The following is a 17,372-nucleotide window of genomic DNA, read 5'->3' on the forward strand; positions in this document are numbered from 1 at the left end:
ACTAACTTTTATATTATTTGACTTTAAGAACAAATTATAATAAAAGTTAATAAATAATATTAAAAAATACAATGTATTAATATAAACATTCAAAAAATAATATACTTTATAATTTAAGAAAATAATTTAAACACAACCACGAAGAGAAAACAATATTATTATGCATAGTTAATATTAAACATATTCTCAGAATAACAATATGAATTTTTGCATAATATATAATATTAAGTTAAAATTAAAATAAACAAATAATAAATAAGGAATATGTTGACGTTGCATAAGAGTTGTAATTATAATTCCTTTGATTTAGTTTTAAAATATTTTAACATTCATGCGTAAAAGATAAAAAAATAAAAAGTATTACGACTATAAAATAATATTTAAATCAAATTTTCATCGGTATCTTCTTCTTCTTCATCGCAATAATATTGTTCATCGCACCATTTAAACCATTCTATTGTTGACGGATGTCTGGATATGTTAACTAAACGATAGTCTGAAACTTCCTTCAATGTTGACATGTAGGACTTTAACTTTCTGTTAGGAATATAATTCACCAACGGTGATAAGATCCTAGAATATTATAATAATAACATTAATTATCGATAGTGTTTAAATTTATTAAGCATAAACATTGGATTGTATTTTACTACAAAAATAAAGAATAAAAACTTTTATTGCAATATACATAAGCAGTCAAAAAGTTTATTTTATTACAGTAATACTATAGAACAGTGGTTTTCAAACTTTTATTATATACGGCACACCGTACACTTCAAAAAATTTTCACGGCACACTGACCTTTTTTTAGATGAACAAAATTGTTTTGAGTTAATTATAATTATATATACATTTAATAAGAAATGTATGATTGATGGGCTAACAAATATTTTTGATTCTTGGACGAATAGTTGACATATACCCGCATTTTATTTTATCAAAATTCAATGCAATCGGTAATTTATGGAAAAACCGCGGCACACTTAGTGGATAATCGCGGCACCAAGTTTGAAAACCACTGTTATAGAACATTAAACACATATAAATCAATCCACACCATTTGTTACTTATGTTTATAAATTATTGTACCAATAATATTATTAAAATATCTAGATAATAAAACATAATAAACAGTTTATTATAAATAATATGTTCAACTAAATTATTCATATTATTGTATGCAAAATTATACAGTTACGTACTTTCAGCTAGTAAACATCAAAAAATCAAGCAAAAAAAATATCAAAATTAATAGAACACACACATACACACACTATGAGATGACTACTTAACAAAAATAATGCATTTTAATGTAGAAAATTGATTCGTGTAAGAAAAATTTTTTAAGAAAAAAAATGAAGTTAATCATCAACGGATATTAACGCAATAAATTGTCCTCTATAGTTTATAGATAAAATGATATAGATTCAGTGTTCCATGAAAGTGAGTTAGGTTTACTAAACAATTCAATAATTTAATATTATTTTTTTAAACTATTTTTTAGTCAAATTCTTGCGTGAACTTGGCTGTTAAAATTGAATTATGAAAAAAACGAACTTTAAACGTTTAAATGTATCTACTGCAACTAGTTTTTTTGAGGTGAAAGTATATTACAATATTGATTATACATAATATACGTGTACCTACTGATATGCGAATGAAATTAAATTATAAAAAATATAATCGATTGTAAAAAAAAAAATATTACTGGGCAATATATAAATTATATAAATTACAATTCAAAAAAACAGAAAAACCTAATTATTAAGGCCTTATGATTAAAAATATGTTTGATTATTTACCTATTTTTAAGGTGATTAACATATGGAATAAAATTGTTTATTCATATATGTTATACTTGGCCTTCATCAGGTATTTTATTTTTATACCCATGTGCGTCTTTATGGATACGGTACAAAATTTTGAAATGGGGACTAATATTGTATATATTTATTTTTTTTGTCGAATAGGTCCACGCTCAAATTTCGTTCGCCGTCAAAAGCCAAATAAACAAAATGTCCCAAACACTGCGATGTCATCCGTGTATATGTGTTTGTGTGTGCGCGCGTGGATTATAAAATGTAATCCTAGATAAGGATAAATTTCACTTATTTTAGTTCAATTGCATTTGGGTTAAAAAAAAAAAAAGGTAATGGTCGAACTGCACTCGGGCTTAATAAACAGTGCAGTTGTACATAACACACATTCTTATAATTTCTACGAAAAATAATTTCATTAAATAATATAATTATACAATATATTATTTTATAAAATTAAAAAGTATAAAAAATAATAACCAGTATGCCAATGATTGTATTTTGAGTGGGAAGGGAAACTAGTGTTTTATAAAGTTTAAATTATTATTGTTTTTTGAACATTTGCTTTAACCCGATTGCAGTTGGACTATTATATCTATTTTTTTTATCCGAGTGCAGTTTGACCGTTAACCTTATTTTACCCGAATGCAAATCGACCATTATCTACCTCTTTTTAACCCTAGTGCAATTCGACCATTTAATTTAGGTAAAAAGTGGAATTCGACTATCCCGGTAAGTGCAGACGCACTAATTAAACACGCAAAAAGTCATCATAATTTTTCGGCGATTATTATCGTAACGCGATTACGCCGATGCAGCTTACAAAAAAAAAAAACGAACCACATTGACGTTTATTACCAGTTCGCAAACGCTGATCGTAAGCTCGGCGGTCTGGTGACGGCGACTCGACAAGCGGTCCTCTCCGCGCATCTGGCAGATTGCACGAAGGCCACGAACCGCAACAGATTGCCGGCCGCGCTCAGCGTGTCCAGACCGGCGGTGCTCCTCTTAAGCGCCGGGTCGGGGGCGCTGTCGTTACGCAAATGGATCGCGGCGGTCGCCACTTCGTTCATGACGGGGCCGGGCATGTTCATCGGGGGGTTCATCTGCATCATGGCCGCGTTCCTGAGCCACGTCAGAAAGTTGGGCAGGAACGGCAGTAGGAACAGCTTGAGGAGTTTGCTGATCACGGTGAACTTGGCGAAAATGAACCCTTTGAGCACGACTAACAGCTTCAACTTGACCCACAGGAAGGCGAGAAACTTGATCGCCGTGAGCACCTTGAGCTTGGCCAACGCTATCTTGACTATGGCCAGCAGCGTCAGCTTCTGCACGTCGATGGACATCTTGTGGCTGGGCTGCCGGACCTCGGCCACGGCGGTGGCCGGTCGCGAAGATTGCGTCGGCGGGTCGGTGTACCAGCCGACGTAGCTGTCGCCGCCGCCGCCGTTTTTATAGTTTTCCGGTTCATAACTACTGGCGCCGGTGCTGTAGTCCGCGCCGCCGTTGTCGTAAACGTTGTATCCGCCCGTCAGCACGCTGCTGCCGTCCGCCGCTACGTCCGTCTCCACGATCGGTCCATATTTTTTCAATTGCCTGTGACTATGGGGGTAGTACCTGTGAAAACACAACGCCACTGATCAAACGCCGTCGATTACGAGTGTGTGACTCGCAGCCATTGACGTCAGCGGGTCACCAGTTGAGTGGAGATTGGAGGGGGGAGGTAGGGACGCTTAGTCCCTACACAGCGCCGGCTGCGCTTAAAAGGCGTCCTATATTTAACTAATTCTTCACAAGATATGTCGGTACGTTAAGGCCTTGTTTAGTCAAAATAATTTTTACCCCGTTAAAAATAATAATTTTTTTTCGAAATGCGAACATTTTAGATTAATTGTTTATTATATTTACCCGTAGTAAAATATATTTTATCGGTTTGTCAAAAAATATATTGATCGAGGAAAAAATGTAATTTTGATTATGGCCATGTTGAAAAAGATAACAGTATTAATTACTCATGAGGAATTTTACATAAAATTTTAAAAACTTAGGTAAAAAAATAAAAAAAAATTGGGAATTTTTAACTACATAACAGTTTGTTTGTTGTACGAATTTTACAAATTATTTCATCAAAATTCCAACTTCAAATAATTTATTAAAAAAAATGTTGTTTATGTATTTTTAATATTTCCATACAGATATAAAAACAACTTTTATAGGTTTATAAATTACATTTTCAAGAATTTTGACCCAGCAAATAATTTTTTATCGAAATTATAAAAAAAAATTTAAATATCTCATGCCTGAACAAACTGAAACCAAACTTTTGCTTGCTTCGTGACTCCCGTCCACTTGTTATGTTTCCTTATTTTATATAATATAGTTGTTGTTCTTGAAGTCGTGATTTTTAATTAAACAATTATATCAAACGATTCAACACGTTAGCCTTAACAGTTGTTAGTTTTTATATCCAAACTTAATATTAATTGTAAATTATAATTATATTTCTATTGTATGTTTTATTTTTATTTTGTATTAATTAATACTATATTTGATTGAAATTTATAACTCTTTCTTATTAATCGAAACAAGTTTTTTTTTCAAAATAAATTTTAGTTGTTAATCAATTTTTCTTATTTTTTTTTCTATTGTATAATATTCTATTATTAGTTGAAAAAAATTTTTTTCTTAATCAGATGGACAAAAATTGCGTATTTATATCTAAAATTAGTAGTCTATTTGTGACTGTATTTATTTATTTTATGATGTTTTTAAATTCATGAAATAACAGATAGTAAAAAAAATAATAATATAGTAATAATGAGTTTATGGTTGTGCAAATTGTTTGAATTTTGAATACAATAACATAATAAACAAATTAAAAATGAATACGTTGAATATGCATTGACAAAAAAGGAGGCACTTATCTATGAACTCAATTATATATATTTTATCGCTCTGTTTTGTTAATTAATTATTGTGTTGTTAAAACAATATTCTCACCCGTGTTATTATAATACAAGTTTCCAAATACTATTTATATATATAACTTGTTAATTAAACAGCCCGCTGGGACAATCACTATAATATATTACTATTATGTCATTTTACATTGTATTGTACAGCAACATTATATTCATAATGTACAATTGATTACCTGAACTATAATTGAGTATAATTCGACACTGGACACACTTAAAAATTATTTTATTTAGTTTTGTAAACAAATTCAAGTTATCCTTTATTTAGGTTTTTTGGAAATCTTTTTATGTTTTGTTATTTAAATTATAACAAAATCCTGTATTAATTTCTAAAAAATTATTTTAAAATTACTTCATTAATAATTTTTAAAAAAAGCTAGCTATTACACTCGTATTAACCTAGAATAAATTCGATGAGTTCAAATTCATTTTAAAACCTGTTCTATATATGTAGTTGAACTTTTACACTTAAAAATTAACGATATACATTTGCTATGATACGATTCCAAATATTCGTACCTACAGATTGTTTTATTTGTGGTTGAATATAATATAATTATCAACCAGAGGGATTATGACAGGAGGATCATCATATTATCTAATGCGTAAGATAATAAAACATATTTTAGCTTTGGACTTATATTATTGTGTATGCGCTTTGTACCTGTTCCATTTCACTGTCGAGTACTCCGAACGTTGGTCTTCCGATTCCGTGGTTTCTTGTTGATAAGTGTTCTTGTCGCTATCGTACAGGTGGTGTAAGTAAGGCGGATGCAGGTGGTTGCTAACGTACTGGCTCCGAGCTACGAACGGCAGTGAATCTGTCGTTAGCGCCGGATAGATGTCGACCTTCGTGGTGACGGGCTGCGAAGAACTGTCGTCGGAAGTCGTCTGCTGCAATGACGACAGAGTTTGGTATTCGTCGGACGACCACTTCTGGCCGGTGGTCTTGAGCCCAGCCGACAATAAGTCAAGCCCCTGGGCGTCTGTTTTAGGCTCTCGCATGTCCTTGGGAGTTCGGTGGTCACCCCGTGTACCATGGACCGTGCTTGTTCCGGGCTGACGATCGGTTGGAAAAACGATTGCACCGCAACCAGCAAACAACCCCAACGCCAGCAAAATTGTGGTCACGGCAATCGTTGAGCGAGATTGGTAGTCCATTTTTTTGTCGATGCAAATCTTTACGACCGTTTTTTAAAACTATAGTAAAAATTGTTTTCGTATGTGCGGTTTAGTATAGGTTTAAAAAAAAATGTCTTTGTATTCTTTAAGCTTAATATACGTGATGAACGGGCTTTTGACAAGCGGATGCTGTATTTTTTTTTAAATTACGGACAGAAGCGCACAAATCAATTTATAACTTTGCAAGAAGTCTGTACTTCACTTTACTCTCAGAGGTTTGAACTACGTCTGAACTTGGTCACATCTAAAGAATGTTTCCAACAACGAAAATTATGAACGTTGGCCGAGAGGAGGAGAATGAATAATTTCTATTGATTTAAAAATCTAGAACAATATTGTATTATTATTACTATTTTTTTTTCGCAGTATCAAAATTATACCGTTTAAGTATAGTTACGGGGAAAATAAAAGATTTTTTATAAAAATTAAAAGTATGTACGTATGCAAGCAGAATAATCTATTATTATAGACTGATATAGGAAAAAAAAACATTAAACAATTTATAGAATATATTAAACAAAAATTGTTTGTATAATATCGTATACAATATATGCCTTAGAGAATCCATTTATTAATTAGCTTGTTTTTAAATAGAGTTCACGTGTGTATCTCATATTATACCATTAATATATATTTTTTAAACGTTATGATTATACTTTACAATTTGTATATTTTGTATATATTATAAACGATAGCATGCATGGATAATGCATATATATTAATAAAATATGATTAATAAATTTATTAATAAAATATTAGTTTCACGCGAACTAATACACATAGAATATATGAACAAATTTGTTAGACATCTTAGGAGAAGTTTAGAAAATATGCATGGATTGTATATAATTGTATACTACCTACAGTCTACAAACATATTATATTTTAAATGAAAAAGAATGACGGATTATAGACTATTTATATTCTATTATAATTGGCAGCTCTAAAGAATTTATTAGATATTTAAGGAATAAGCTTTAATGTCATCAAAAAATATACTATAAATCTATACATTTTATTGATCCAAAATAATTATATGACCAATTAATAATACAATACAACAAGTGAATATATTATATAATTAGGCACTTTTATATTATATATTTAAATTAAAATTATTTAAAAAAAAAATAGGTATACTTATATTATTGTAAAAATTATTGAGTGAGTAGTTAACAAGAAATATTATATGCATAATAAACTAATAAATAATATTGGGCTATACTTAATATGATATAATTTCAAACGTTTAAAATAAAATAATAATATAAGCTTTTGCATAATATTTTTCATTAAAATAATAAAATGATTATCACTCTAATATACGTGTCTACTCTATACCTATCGTATAATATATGTTAGGGAGTCACTTATTTGTGAAAATTGTAATGTCAAATTGAATTCAATAAATTATAATTGACTAGTTCTGTAAGGTTTTCAATACATTCTATTCGTGAATACTATTATTTAAGCTTATAAACAAACTAAGTATACTATGTATAAACAATATAATGATGATTTGTTTCTTATGTATTATGATTTATCTGCAATGGTTTACTAACAATAGAAATACTATATGACTTACTTATAGCTACAGCTATTATTTAAAGTAAGAACATTTTGTTTTTAAAATTAGATGTCGTATAGATATGGAATTAAGTTAATACCCTATAATTGCCGCTAATAGAACATCGAATATCATATAGAATAATAGAATTTGCATTTAAGGAGCTCTCTAAAAATCGATTCTTTTACAATATAGGTACCTTCACAATATGTATCGTTTAAAATGTATTTCGTCATAAAATTTTGTTTAAAATTTATTGTATTTTAATTTTTTAAAGTGAATTTTATAAACGTGTTGTAACGTTAAAAATTAAAATTAAAATTAATTAACCACAATTTTGGATATTGTAATTAATCTTTTAAAATCATATCAAACATTGAAACATCACAGACGTCAAATATATGATAACATTAGTATAAATTCGTATGAAATGTTTGTTAAATTTATGACAACAGACACTGGAGTGATAACATAGAAAACGTCAAACCTTTACAAATTATGAAAACTTCAAAGGATTGATATAGAATAAATATGTTTTATTATATAATTTATAAAACGTTTTTCAGGAAATTCAATACAGTAACAACCACATTTTTATGAAATTTGCTAATACTTATGGACGCTAAAAAAATATAATATCGTATCGGTTAGGATCCATGCTCGTTGGTTCGTTTGTTAAAGAAACTGTTGCACCTAATTAATTTTGATGAAGGTTAGTTTCAAAACTTGTAGGGTTCTAAAGTCTCGAATACCTATTGTAATAGAGTGACTCGTGGTCAGATGTTTATTAATGCATACTTACGTTAACTACATTAAAACTTTAATTTTACTTAATAGTTATCAAAAATAAAATCAAGCATTTTCTAAAAAATAAAACACGAAAAACATTTTCCACCATTAATTTAATATCTTGGAAAGATCTAGTTTTTTTCTTATGTTTATATAGTTATCTAGTCGATATCCGTACAATATACATTATGTCCGTTTATCAGATAAATACCACAGCTTGTGTAGATTAGCTATTTCGTGATCACTGTCCGCTGATACAGATACGGTTTCATGAGGCTGGGGAGACATATAAAAGTTATAACATATAATTGGTGCACTTTTGGCGGTTGACATATTTTAGAATACTCGTACAAATGTACTTATTAATATAATTGTTATACATAATATATTAACTGATCGATTCGTATTTTATGAGACAGTATTTATTAGTCATATATTAGGTCAATACACTGAACAAGGATACTGAGGGTAAGGTCGTGTACAGTGATCATAAACGAATATGCACCTTCGGAAAAGGTAGAGAATAAGGAAGAGTATGTGTGTAGTGTGCACCTACCGATATCCTTGTCAAACAGTTAGTTTGTCATGTGGGCGTTACTGACATCACACACACAATGAATTGCATGTGATTCATAGCCGATGTTCATACTACGTGATATAGTGCGTTGGCAGTACACATTGGGGATTTCTGTTAGTGTGCGGAAGGACATGCGCTATAATAGTGTCTATGCTAGGAGGGGGAGAAGTAGTATGAGTCTCGTGTACATTATGCGAAGGCGAAGGTACCTGTAACGGTAGGATAGGAACCTCTTGTCGACAATCGAAAACGTCAAGTCAGTAAAATCCACGAGGTGAGCACGTTGACAGAAGAGCGGAGGGTAGGCTAGCTGGCTGCTGAACTCAGGAGAGGAATACACTACGAGAGGACCGCAGTAGCAGCGTGTATAGAGATCCCTTCGGCGGTCGCTGTTGCTACCGGCTTGACATAGATTAATAGCTAGTTCACACAATACATTCACTAGTGCACATAAATTCACGCCCGTCGTTCCCCATCCAGGTGACGAGTAGGTATTACACGAGAGCAGGAAAAATAGCTCTTTCCGTATATTTTGTACTCGCTGTTGATGCTGTGTGTTTACCGTCCTCAAGAATAACATTGGCCTATTAAAAGGCACGCACGTACACACACGCACATATATAAACACACATTATACAAGTTTTGTAGATATTTGACTTTTTTCAGTTTCCTTCGGTCGGTTTATTGCTTTCGCTCTTTTTCTTCATAATATAGTAGGTTAACAGTCCGTGAAGTTAAATTAAATTTCTTCTTTAACGAAAGTAAATTGTTCTTGACGATGGTAGTGATAGAACGCGACCTATATACATATATATTTTTTTAAGGTGCAAATGTCGTTGAACCTATTTTTAGTCACACACTACCAAAAAAAGTTTTTTTAAGCACCCGACGTATTAACTCTGAAAAGTAGACATAGGTATACTATGAAATCTAAGTATTTATAAAAATAAGTGTTTTTCTTTCTATTTGTTGAACATCTAAAATCAGCGAAAAATAATATACCATAAATTATATACGAGTATAATAGGACAACATCTTATTTTAAACTGTATTTATAAAACATATTTTTATTAAATTATAAATATTACAATAGATTAAAATAAATGAAAAATAAATTGATTATCTTCGGGTTTTTTTTAAATTTATTTTCAATTGTTTTTAATTAAATTCTCAAAAATTAAAAATTGTTTATTAAAAATGTATATTTTTACAGAATTTGTAATAATTAATATTATATTATAACACAATTTTTTATTATAATTGTAATAACTGTATCACAGATGTTTTCTGATGATAATTATTAGGGCCAAATATTGTTAAATCCGTTGTTCCGTTGTTCATTTAAACATATATTTTTAAGAGTAGAACATTAATAATTCATATTACAATACCATTAAAGCTCAGTTTATTATCTTTAATATGAATTGAAACATTTTTTTTTTTTTTTTTTAATTACACAGTACGTGCAGCTTGAGATTATTTAACTAAACAGATGACAAATGTAAAATATTTTGTAATTCTAGAATTTAATTATCGCCCAAATTGTTAATAATGATTGTTTAAAATGTTCACGTAATATATAAATATATACCTAAATAAACAGAAAAAACGAATACGTTTCGTGTTATGACCGTTATGGCGATAATACGAAAGCTTGATTAGAGTTAGAAGAAATAATAGTACAACATATTAAATAATATTAATATATTTATAAGTATTAAATGCATATAAGAATAAAATAAAAAAAAACAATATATTTTTATACATGAAAAATTATTTTACACTAGTTAACTTATAAGATAGTAAACTTGTCTATATTACCTTGAGTATTCAGAAGTATACCGTATTGTATACCTTAAATTTAAAGAATTTAAATGTAATAATTATAAATTAGTTGTCAATATATATTACAGTTTTTTACAGTTTACTATTTATTGATTATATGCATATACTATTATATTATAGTTTAAAACTTAAAACTAATTATAATTGTATATCTACTTTAATAGTAAATTTATAGTCATTTATAACAAACTACACAAATTTCAGTAAGAGGTGATAAAAAAAAAAAAAAATACATTTTGGCCGAAGATAGGTGCTATAGTAATTGAATGAAAATGCCAAATGTTAAGTTTAATATAAGTGAGCTTGTAATTAATTGTATATTTGAACCTTTTAACCAGGGGTGTCATCTCAGGGTTTTTTTTCAGGTGTACAAGGTATCTAGCAGGCCATTTTAAAATTTCACCAGGCCATTTAAAAATAGATATACTACATATAATATGTACATTATTCTACTTTCAATTATTTCCTATACATTATGGACCGAATGAATGCATCAACATAAATAGTAAAAAATAATTTGAAAACTAAAATACAATGACAATTTATAGCACAATATTTTGTTATAACCAATGTAATTTAATCATGATTGACAATATACCAATATTGATAAATGTCAATATAAAAATTAAAATATTTAAAATACAATTTAATTTTAATCATATTAATAATCGTGTAATATTTCATTAGGGTGCAGGCCAATTGGAACTCTTTTAAAAGTGAATGGTGCACCCTTCTCCCCTCAAATGACGCCCTTGCTTTTGTTAACTAGTGTAAAATGTTTTATAAAATTGTATATTTATTTTGTGGCCACTTCATAAGAAACCACAAATTCTCTTTTTCGTTATTTTCTACACTTAAAGTATAAAATACATTTTAATAATACATATATATATATATATAAAAACTTGCTGAAATATAATAGACATTAAGATACTGAATTGTCTGGACTCGCGTACCAACGCGGCTTTCACTAAGATGTATTTGAAAATATAACCAACATGTAATAATGCATTTTAAAGATTAATCGTAGAACACTCAGGATATTACTTTTGGGGAGGAATTTCTACTTGAAAATACATTTGGCTTAGCGGTTATTATTTTATTCATGACGCATTGCTAACATTATAAAATGTATTAATATAAATTAGAATTAAAAACAATTGCTTTTAATCTTTAACAGTAAATAATCAAAATACTTAAGAACAATAATTGTTTTATTTTATTTTTTAATAATAACACAATTTTATAGGATACCTATTTAAAATATAAATGTTTAATGTTCATTACAAAAACAAATAAATAAATTATAGTGTTTTCTAATTTAGTTATTTTATGATTATTTACTCTTAAATAAAATACAAAATTGAAATTAAATTATTAAAATACCAAATAAATAATATATATTTTAATATTTCTAATTTTACAATAATACAACCTATTATTCGTCAGTAAAAACATTGGATAACGAATATTCATGGACATGTCTTTTAAATTTCAAATATTTAAAAAAAGGATTTGGTTTAATGATATATAATATGCATGTGTTAATCATAGTAACAAATGATATCGCCTTAGCAACTGAATATTATCAGGCATGACAAAATAAAAGTGTTTTAAGAATTTCATATAAATTTTCAGCAAAAACATATGTTCATGTCAAAAAAAAATGTGATCCCAGATTAGCCTTAGGATGGTTGTGTCTTTTAATTTTAATAATTTTCTGGTTGTAGATAGATTCAAATAACAATTATTACCAAGAGATTGTAATTAGTATCAAAATTGCACTTGTGTCGTGCTAAATTCCTTTTATTTTTGTTGCGTTCATTGTTCTATCAAAAATTAATAATACATTTGATGATACAGAAATCATAAATTGACATCATAATATTAACTATAGAAAAAAATTAATATTTTTCAATTTTGTTAAAAATGTGTTTTTTTTTTTGTAATAAAACTCTTGATTTAATAGCATAAATATTAAATTATCATTACTATCAAATATTTAACTATATGAAGTGTGCAATACGTATTTTATGAAATCATAAAAATCGAATATTGATAATTTGTTTGAAACAAGTAGATAACAATTTTTTTAAAAAAAAAAAAAATATATTATATTATGTTTAAACTTTTAACACCCATGCCGTTAAAATACTTAAAAAATTTAATAACATTATTTTTAATACTTTATAATTATATTTTATGACACTTGAAATAAATCATTTATGATGATATTATACTAATGCACTTAGAATTTTTTATCACTATACTAATTTGCATATGATATGCTATTAAACGTTGTAATAAAAAAAAGATATTTTATGTGTACATAATTTATTATAATATTACACTAAGTAAATAATTTTTCACTTTTGCAAATTATTAAGTGGACGCTACAATCGCGTGTGTTATCTTCGTTTTACTAATGTCTAATTCACCAAATTTGTGTTCAGCTGTTCAACAGCTTTAATTTTGTAGTAGTATAATAACCCATAATAATTGAGTGAATTTATCTATTACCAAACTTAAAGGTAAAAATATCTGTATTTTATATGGGTTTTTCTTATGATAATTTAATTTTAAAGCCAAATACGAGTAAAATTGTATTTGATATTGTTTTTTTTTTAATTTTTTTTTTTTGGGATTGTTGTTTAGAAAGTCATGAAGTGTTTCATTTATATTTTTTGTATTATATATTTTTGTAATATAAACAGCCTTTATAGTTAGCTCTGTGGGGTTTATTGCAATCAAAACATTGGTTGCAAACAGTTGTTGTTTTTTTGGAGCAGTTTAAGTAGTGATTATTCCCGTCGCATTTTATTCATTTCAGATTTAGCTTGCAAGATTTGTGGATGTGTCTTTATCTTTGATAGTAAGTGCATTGTTGTGGATCATTGGGTTTGCGTCGAGGCTCAATAGTAACTATACAGTGTAATCATTTTTAAATTTATAAATTTCGTTGGCTTTTTCTGTTTTTATAAGCTGTATGGCTACTAGGAGCAGGGGTTGTTAATTTTTATTTATTGATTTTGTAATTGATTTAATTATGTAATTTAGAATTTTAAGTTATCCACGTATTTCGGATTCAGAGATTAATCGTAGGTTATGAATTATGGCCGAGTCATTCGTTTCTCTTTTAAGTATATTCATTTATATCTGAAGTATTTTCATTTATTTTCCTCTAAGAATTTTGTGATTATACAACAGCTATCTATTGTCTTAATGTTAATTTATATTTTGTTATTTTAATTTGTAGTAGTGAAGTCGTTGTATAGTATAAATGCTATTTAAGATTGTAATTTAACATAATATTAAGTATATACATATATTAGGTGGAAATCGTTAATACTAATCTTCAACTATCGTTGATAGTTTTGGTTATCATAATTTGTTGTATTATATTAGGTTGACATAAATTTTGATTGATTTTTGAATTTTTTAAGGTGCTTGCGTAGTGTTTTAGTGTGATGAAAAGTGTATTATTAACTAGTGTATTAATGTTTTTTTTTTTTATTTATCGGTGACCTAAATTGTATATCGGAATTTAGTGAGATGATTCGTCTTCTAAGTAAGTTTTACTTTTTTTAATAATAAAAGGAAGGACCTTCCAGTCTTCGATTGAGTTTTGTTCACTCTCTTTTTTCTTATTAATATTGAATGTGTTGTGTTTTTAACATAGTTTTGGTAAGCTTATCGCCCGTAGATGTCAATTTTTTCACGATACTGGTGAGCTGTTAAGTGTTTTTTTAGATTAAAAAATGTTAGTTCATTAACTGTAGATAAAAGTATCGTTATGCTGATTTGTTAACTAACGCTATCGATAGCTCTAAAACGGGACGTGAAATTAATTTGCGGTCTCCACGGTGGTCAGGCACGTATCTATCCATTATTGGTATGGGAAATGAATAAAATATAAACCATAAATTACAACATATTTTGGACTATATTATTTGTGATTAGACTTCTATAAATAAACTCAGTTTAAATAATATATTAGTATGCATCATAATTAACCTTGCTTAAAATAGTATACCAACAATTATGAAAAACATTAATTAATTAAAATTTATTTTAATAATTTAATACATTATTGATACAAATTTTAATCTGTTTATTTAAATGTTAATAAATAATTCGTAATGCTATTTTTAAATATATTTCTTTTCAACGAGAATAAAATATAGAACGGAAAAATAAAAACTCAAACGTGTATATTATCCTACATTATATTTATCGCGATGCTCATAAATAATATACACGACTACGTTGCTGGAATTCAATAGTGTAGTAAAATCGAATAGGTAATAATATTTTAAAATCTGACATATTTTATGGGTGCTCCAACGAGTAACGAGTTGGCCATCTTGACGTGTTTATAGAGTGTATTATATTATGTGAATTAGTAGATGACTTCTAGGAATAATTGATTTAAGAGCTTGAACGTAGTTTATAATGTTTATACTAACAAATTAATCACACCGAAAACTTTAAAAGTTTATGCTTTATACTATGATGTACCTACCTTTTTACTAAATAATTTTAAAAATGATAATTTATTTTTATTAAGTAGGGACAACTTTTCAACTTTTAGATGACACAAAATTCTTGAAATTTTTACTTTTCAAGGATAAGATTTTTTTTTCAAATATCTTATTATAACGAAAAAAATTCCATGATTTTATGGAGTGAAAGTTGAATATTTGATTGAGTGATTTTTACAGAAAAATTAATAATTTTGTAAACGAAAATTAAATCGTTATATTAGTTGTATGTGGTTTTGTAAAATACTAAGAAAAATCTGGTATCCAATAAACATTATAAATCAATTTAACTGTTCATAAAAAAAACTTATTGAAGACCTACATCGACCGTAAACTGAATACAATAAAAAGTAATAACATAATATGCGGGGAAAGTAAAGGAAACGTTGTATTAAAACGAATAGGTTCATATTTTGCTTACTACGCGTGGATACTCTTGAATCTAGACTGATAGAAAAATAAAGGTTTATGAATAAAATATTTTTCTATAAATCTTATTTGGCTTTGATTTATTTTTATCTATACAGATTATCTATATTTTTATGGGGATGTATTTCGGTGGTGAATTATAGAGAGTAAAATTAGAGCTCAAATCAACAAATGGTTTGTCACAATTTGCAATCAAAATAAAATGTTTAATATTAATAAGTTCGTAAAGGATTTAACGCAGATTTAAACATGTCTTACTGACAACAAAAAGCTTCCACAATGCCTCGAGAATAGACGGGTGGTATTTATCGAAATTAGAATAGCTGACTATTACTGTGGATTATAGGTCAAATGCTCCCCCATGAAAATTAATAACATGTTTAAGCATTGTTTGACTAAATTTGATATAATTTATCTACGTGTTGAAACAACAGGTTACTAGTTAGTGATGTATAATATAAAATAGCGTGTTAAAATAATATCTATTTAACTTTGAACTTAATATTATAATATATTGAGTGCATAGAACATCATTTTATAAACGTATAGATATTTTTATATACAGGTATAAGTGATAAATATTGGCATCAGGAAAATGATAGTCGAAATGTGTTGTTTTGTTAGTGACCCTATTTTGATCTCCTGAGAAATTCACCAAAATTGTCTGGGACCTATAATACTTTATATGAACGCAAGATAAATAACTTAAGACAACAAGAATGATCAAATATAATATACATATAAATAAATAAGGTTTATAATTATTTAAGATTCATAAACATTATTAAAAAAATTATAATCATTGAATATTTTTCTTATTTCCATATAGGTAAAAATTATAATATAGTTTAATTTAAATTTCCATCGAGTACCTGTTAGTTGATTGCATATAAAAACTCAAAAAATATACAAAGTATGTTTTATAAATCAATATTAATTATCTAAACTTTGATGTTTTGTGTTGTAATTATGCAGGTTTTAACAATGTGTCGTGGACTCGAAAAGATCTAAATAAGCAAAATAATATTTCCGGCATTGTTGATTTTGTACTTGCTACAACTGCCAAATAATACACATGCATGTATTGTAAATACATTACACATCGTACGTTATTTTACGTACTACCAAAACTCTCCAGTCATGTGAGCTTTCGGTTTGTACACATGTAAATCATCGTAATATGGAAAAGCCGGAACAATCATTAAAACGATGTGGTATGATAATTTGTGTGCATTGGACCCAACAATGCATGATATATACAATATACTTACGCGGATTTGATCGAAAAACCATTTACATACGCGCCCAATATGCGTACATTTATTTGTTATAATAATATATTCTGTAAAGGTTTTAAGGGGCCACTGAATATACATAGTGTTTACATTACGATATTTACTTACATAAAAAAAACAAATATATAATAAAATGAAATTGAATACCTACCTATAGTAAATAATAATAGATGTCTATAATATATAAAAAAATATTATTTTAAGGCTTTGAGGTAGTCTTAAAAAAGGTTCATTAGGCTTAAACTTACATTGTTTAACGAGTTTTTTTCATAAATAAATAATCAGTCTATTAAAAATCTCAAAAAGTGTTTTGTGAAATAGTCTATTTATAAACCAACAGGATGCTTTGTGG

The 17,372-nt window shown here is 27.9% G+C and overlaps 1 protein-coding gene across 1 annotated transcript; it reads right to left on the reverse strand.

Annotated features, from left to right (window-relative positions):
* Positions 1 to 380: 380 nt before the first annotated feature.
* LOC113550188 lies at positions 381 to 5,956 on the reverse strand. The gene is made up of 3 exons (XM_026951889.1): positions 5,460 to 5,956; positions 2,676 to 3,434; positions 381 to 573 (listed from the first exon to the last, which is right to left on the reverse strand). The coding sequence occupies exons 1-3, from the start codon at positions 5,954 to 5,956 to the stop codon at positions 381 to 383; spliced, it is 1,449 nt and encodes a 482-aa protein (XP_026807690.1).
* Between the last annotated feature and the right edge of the window lie 11,416 nt (positions 5,957 to 17,372).

Source organism: Rhopalosiphum maidis, chromosome 1 (genome assembly GCF_003676215.2).
Source record: "Rhopalosiphum maidis isolate BTI-1 chromosome 1, ASM367621v3, whole genome shotgun sequence".
NCBI lineage: Eukaryota > Metazoa > Arthropoda > Insecta > Hemiptera > Aphididae > Rhopalosiphum > Rhopalosiphum maidis.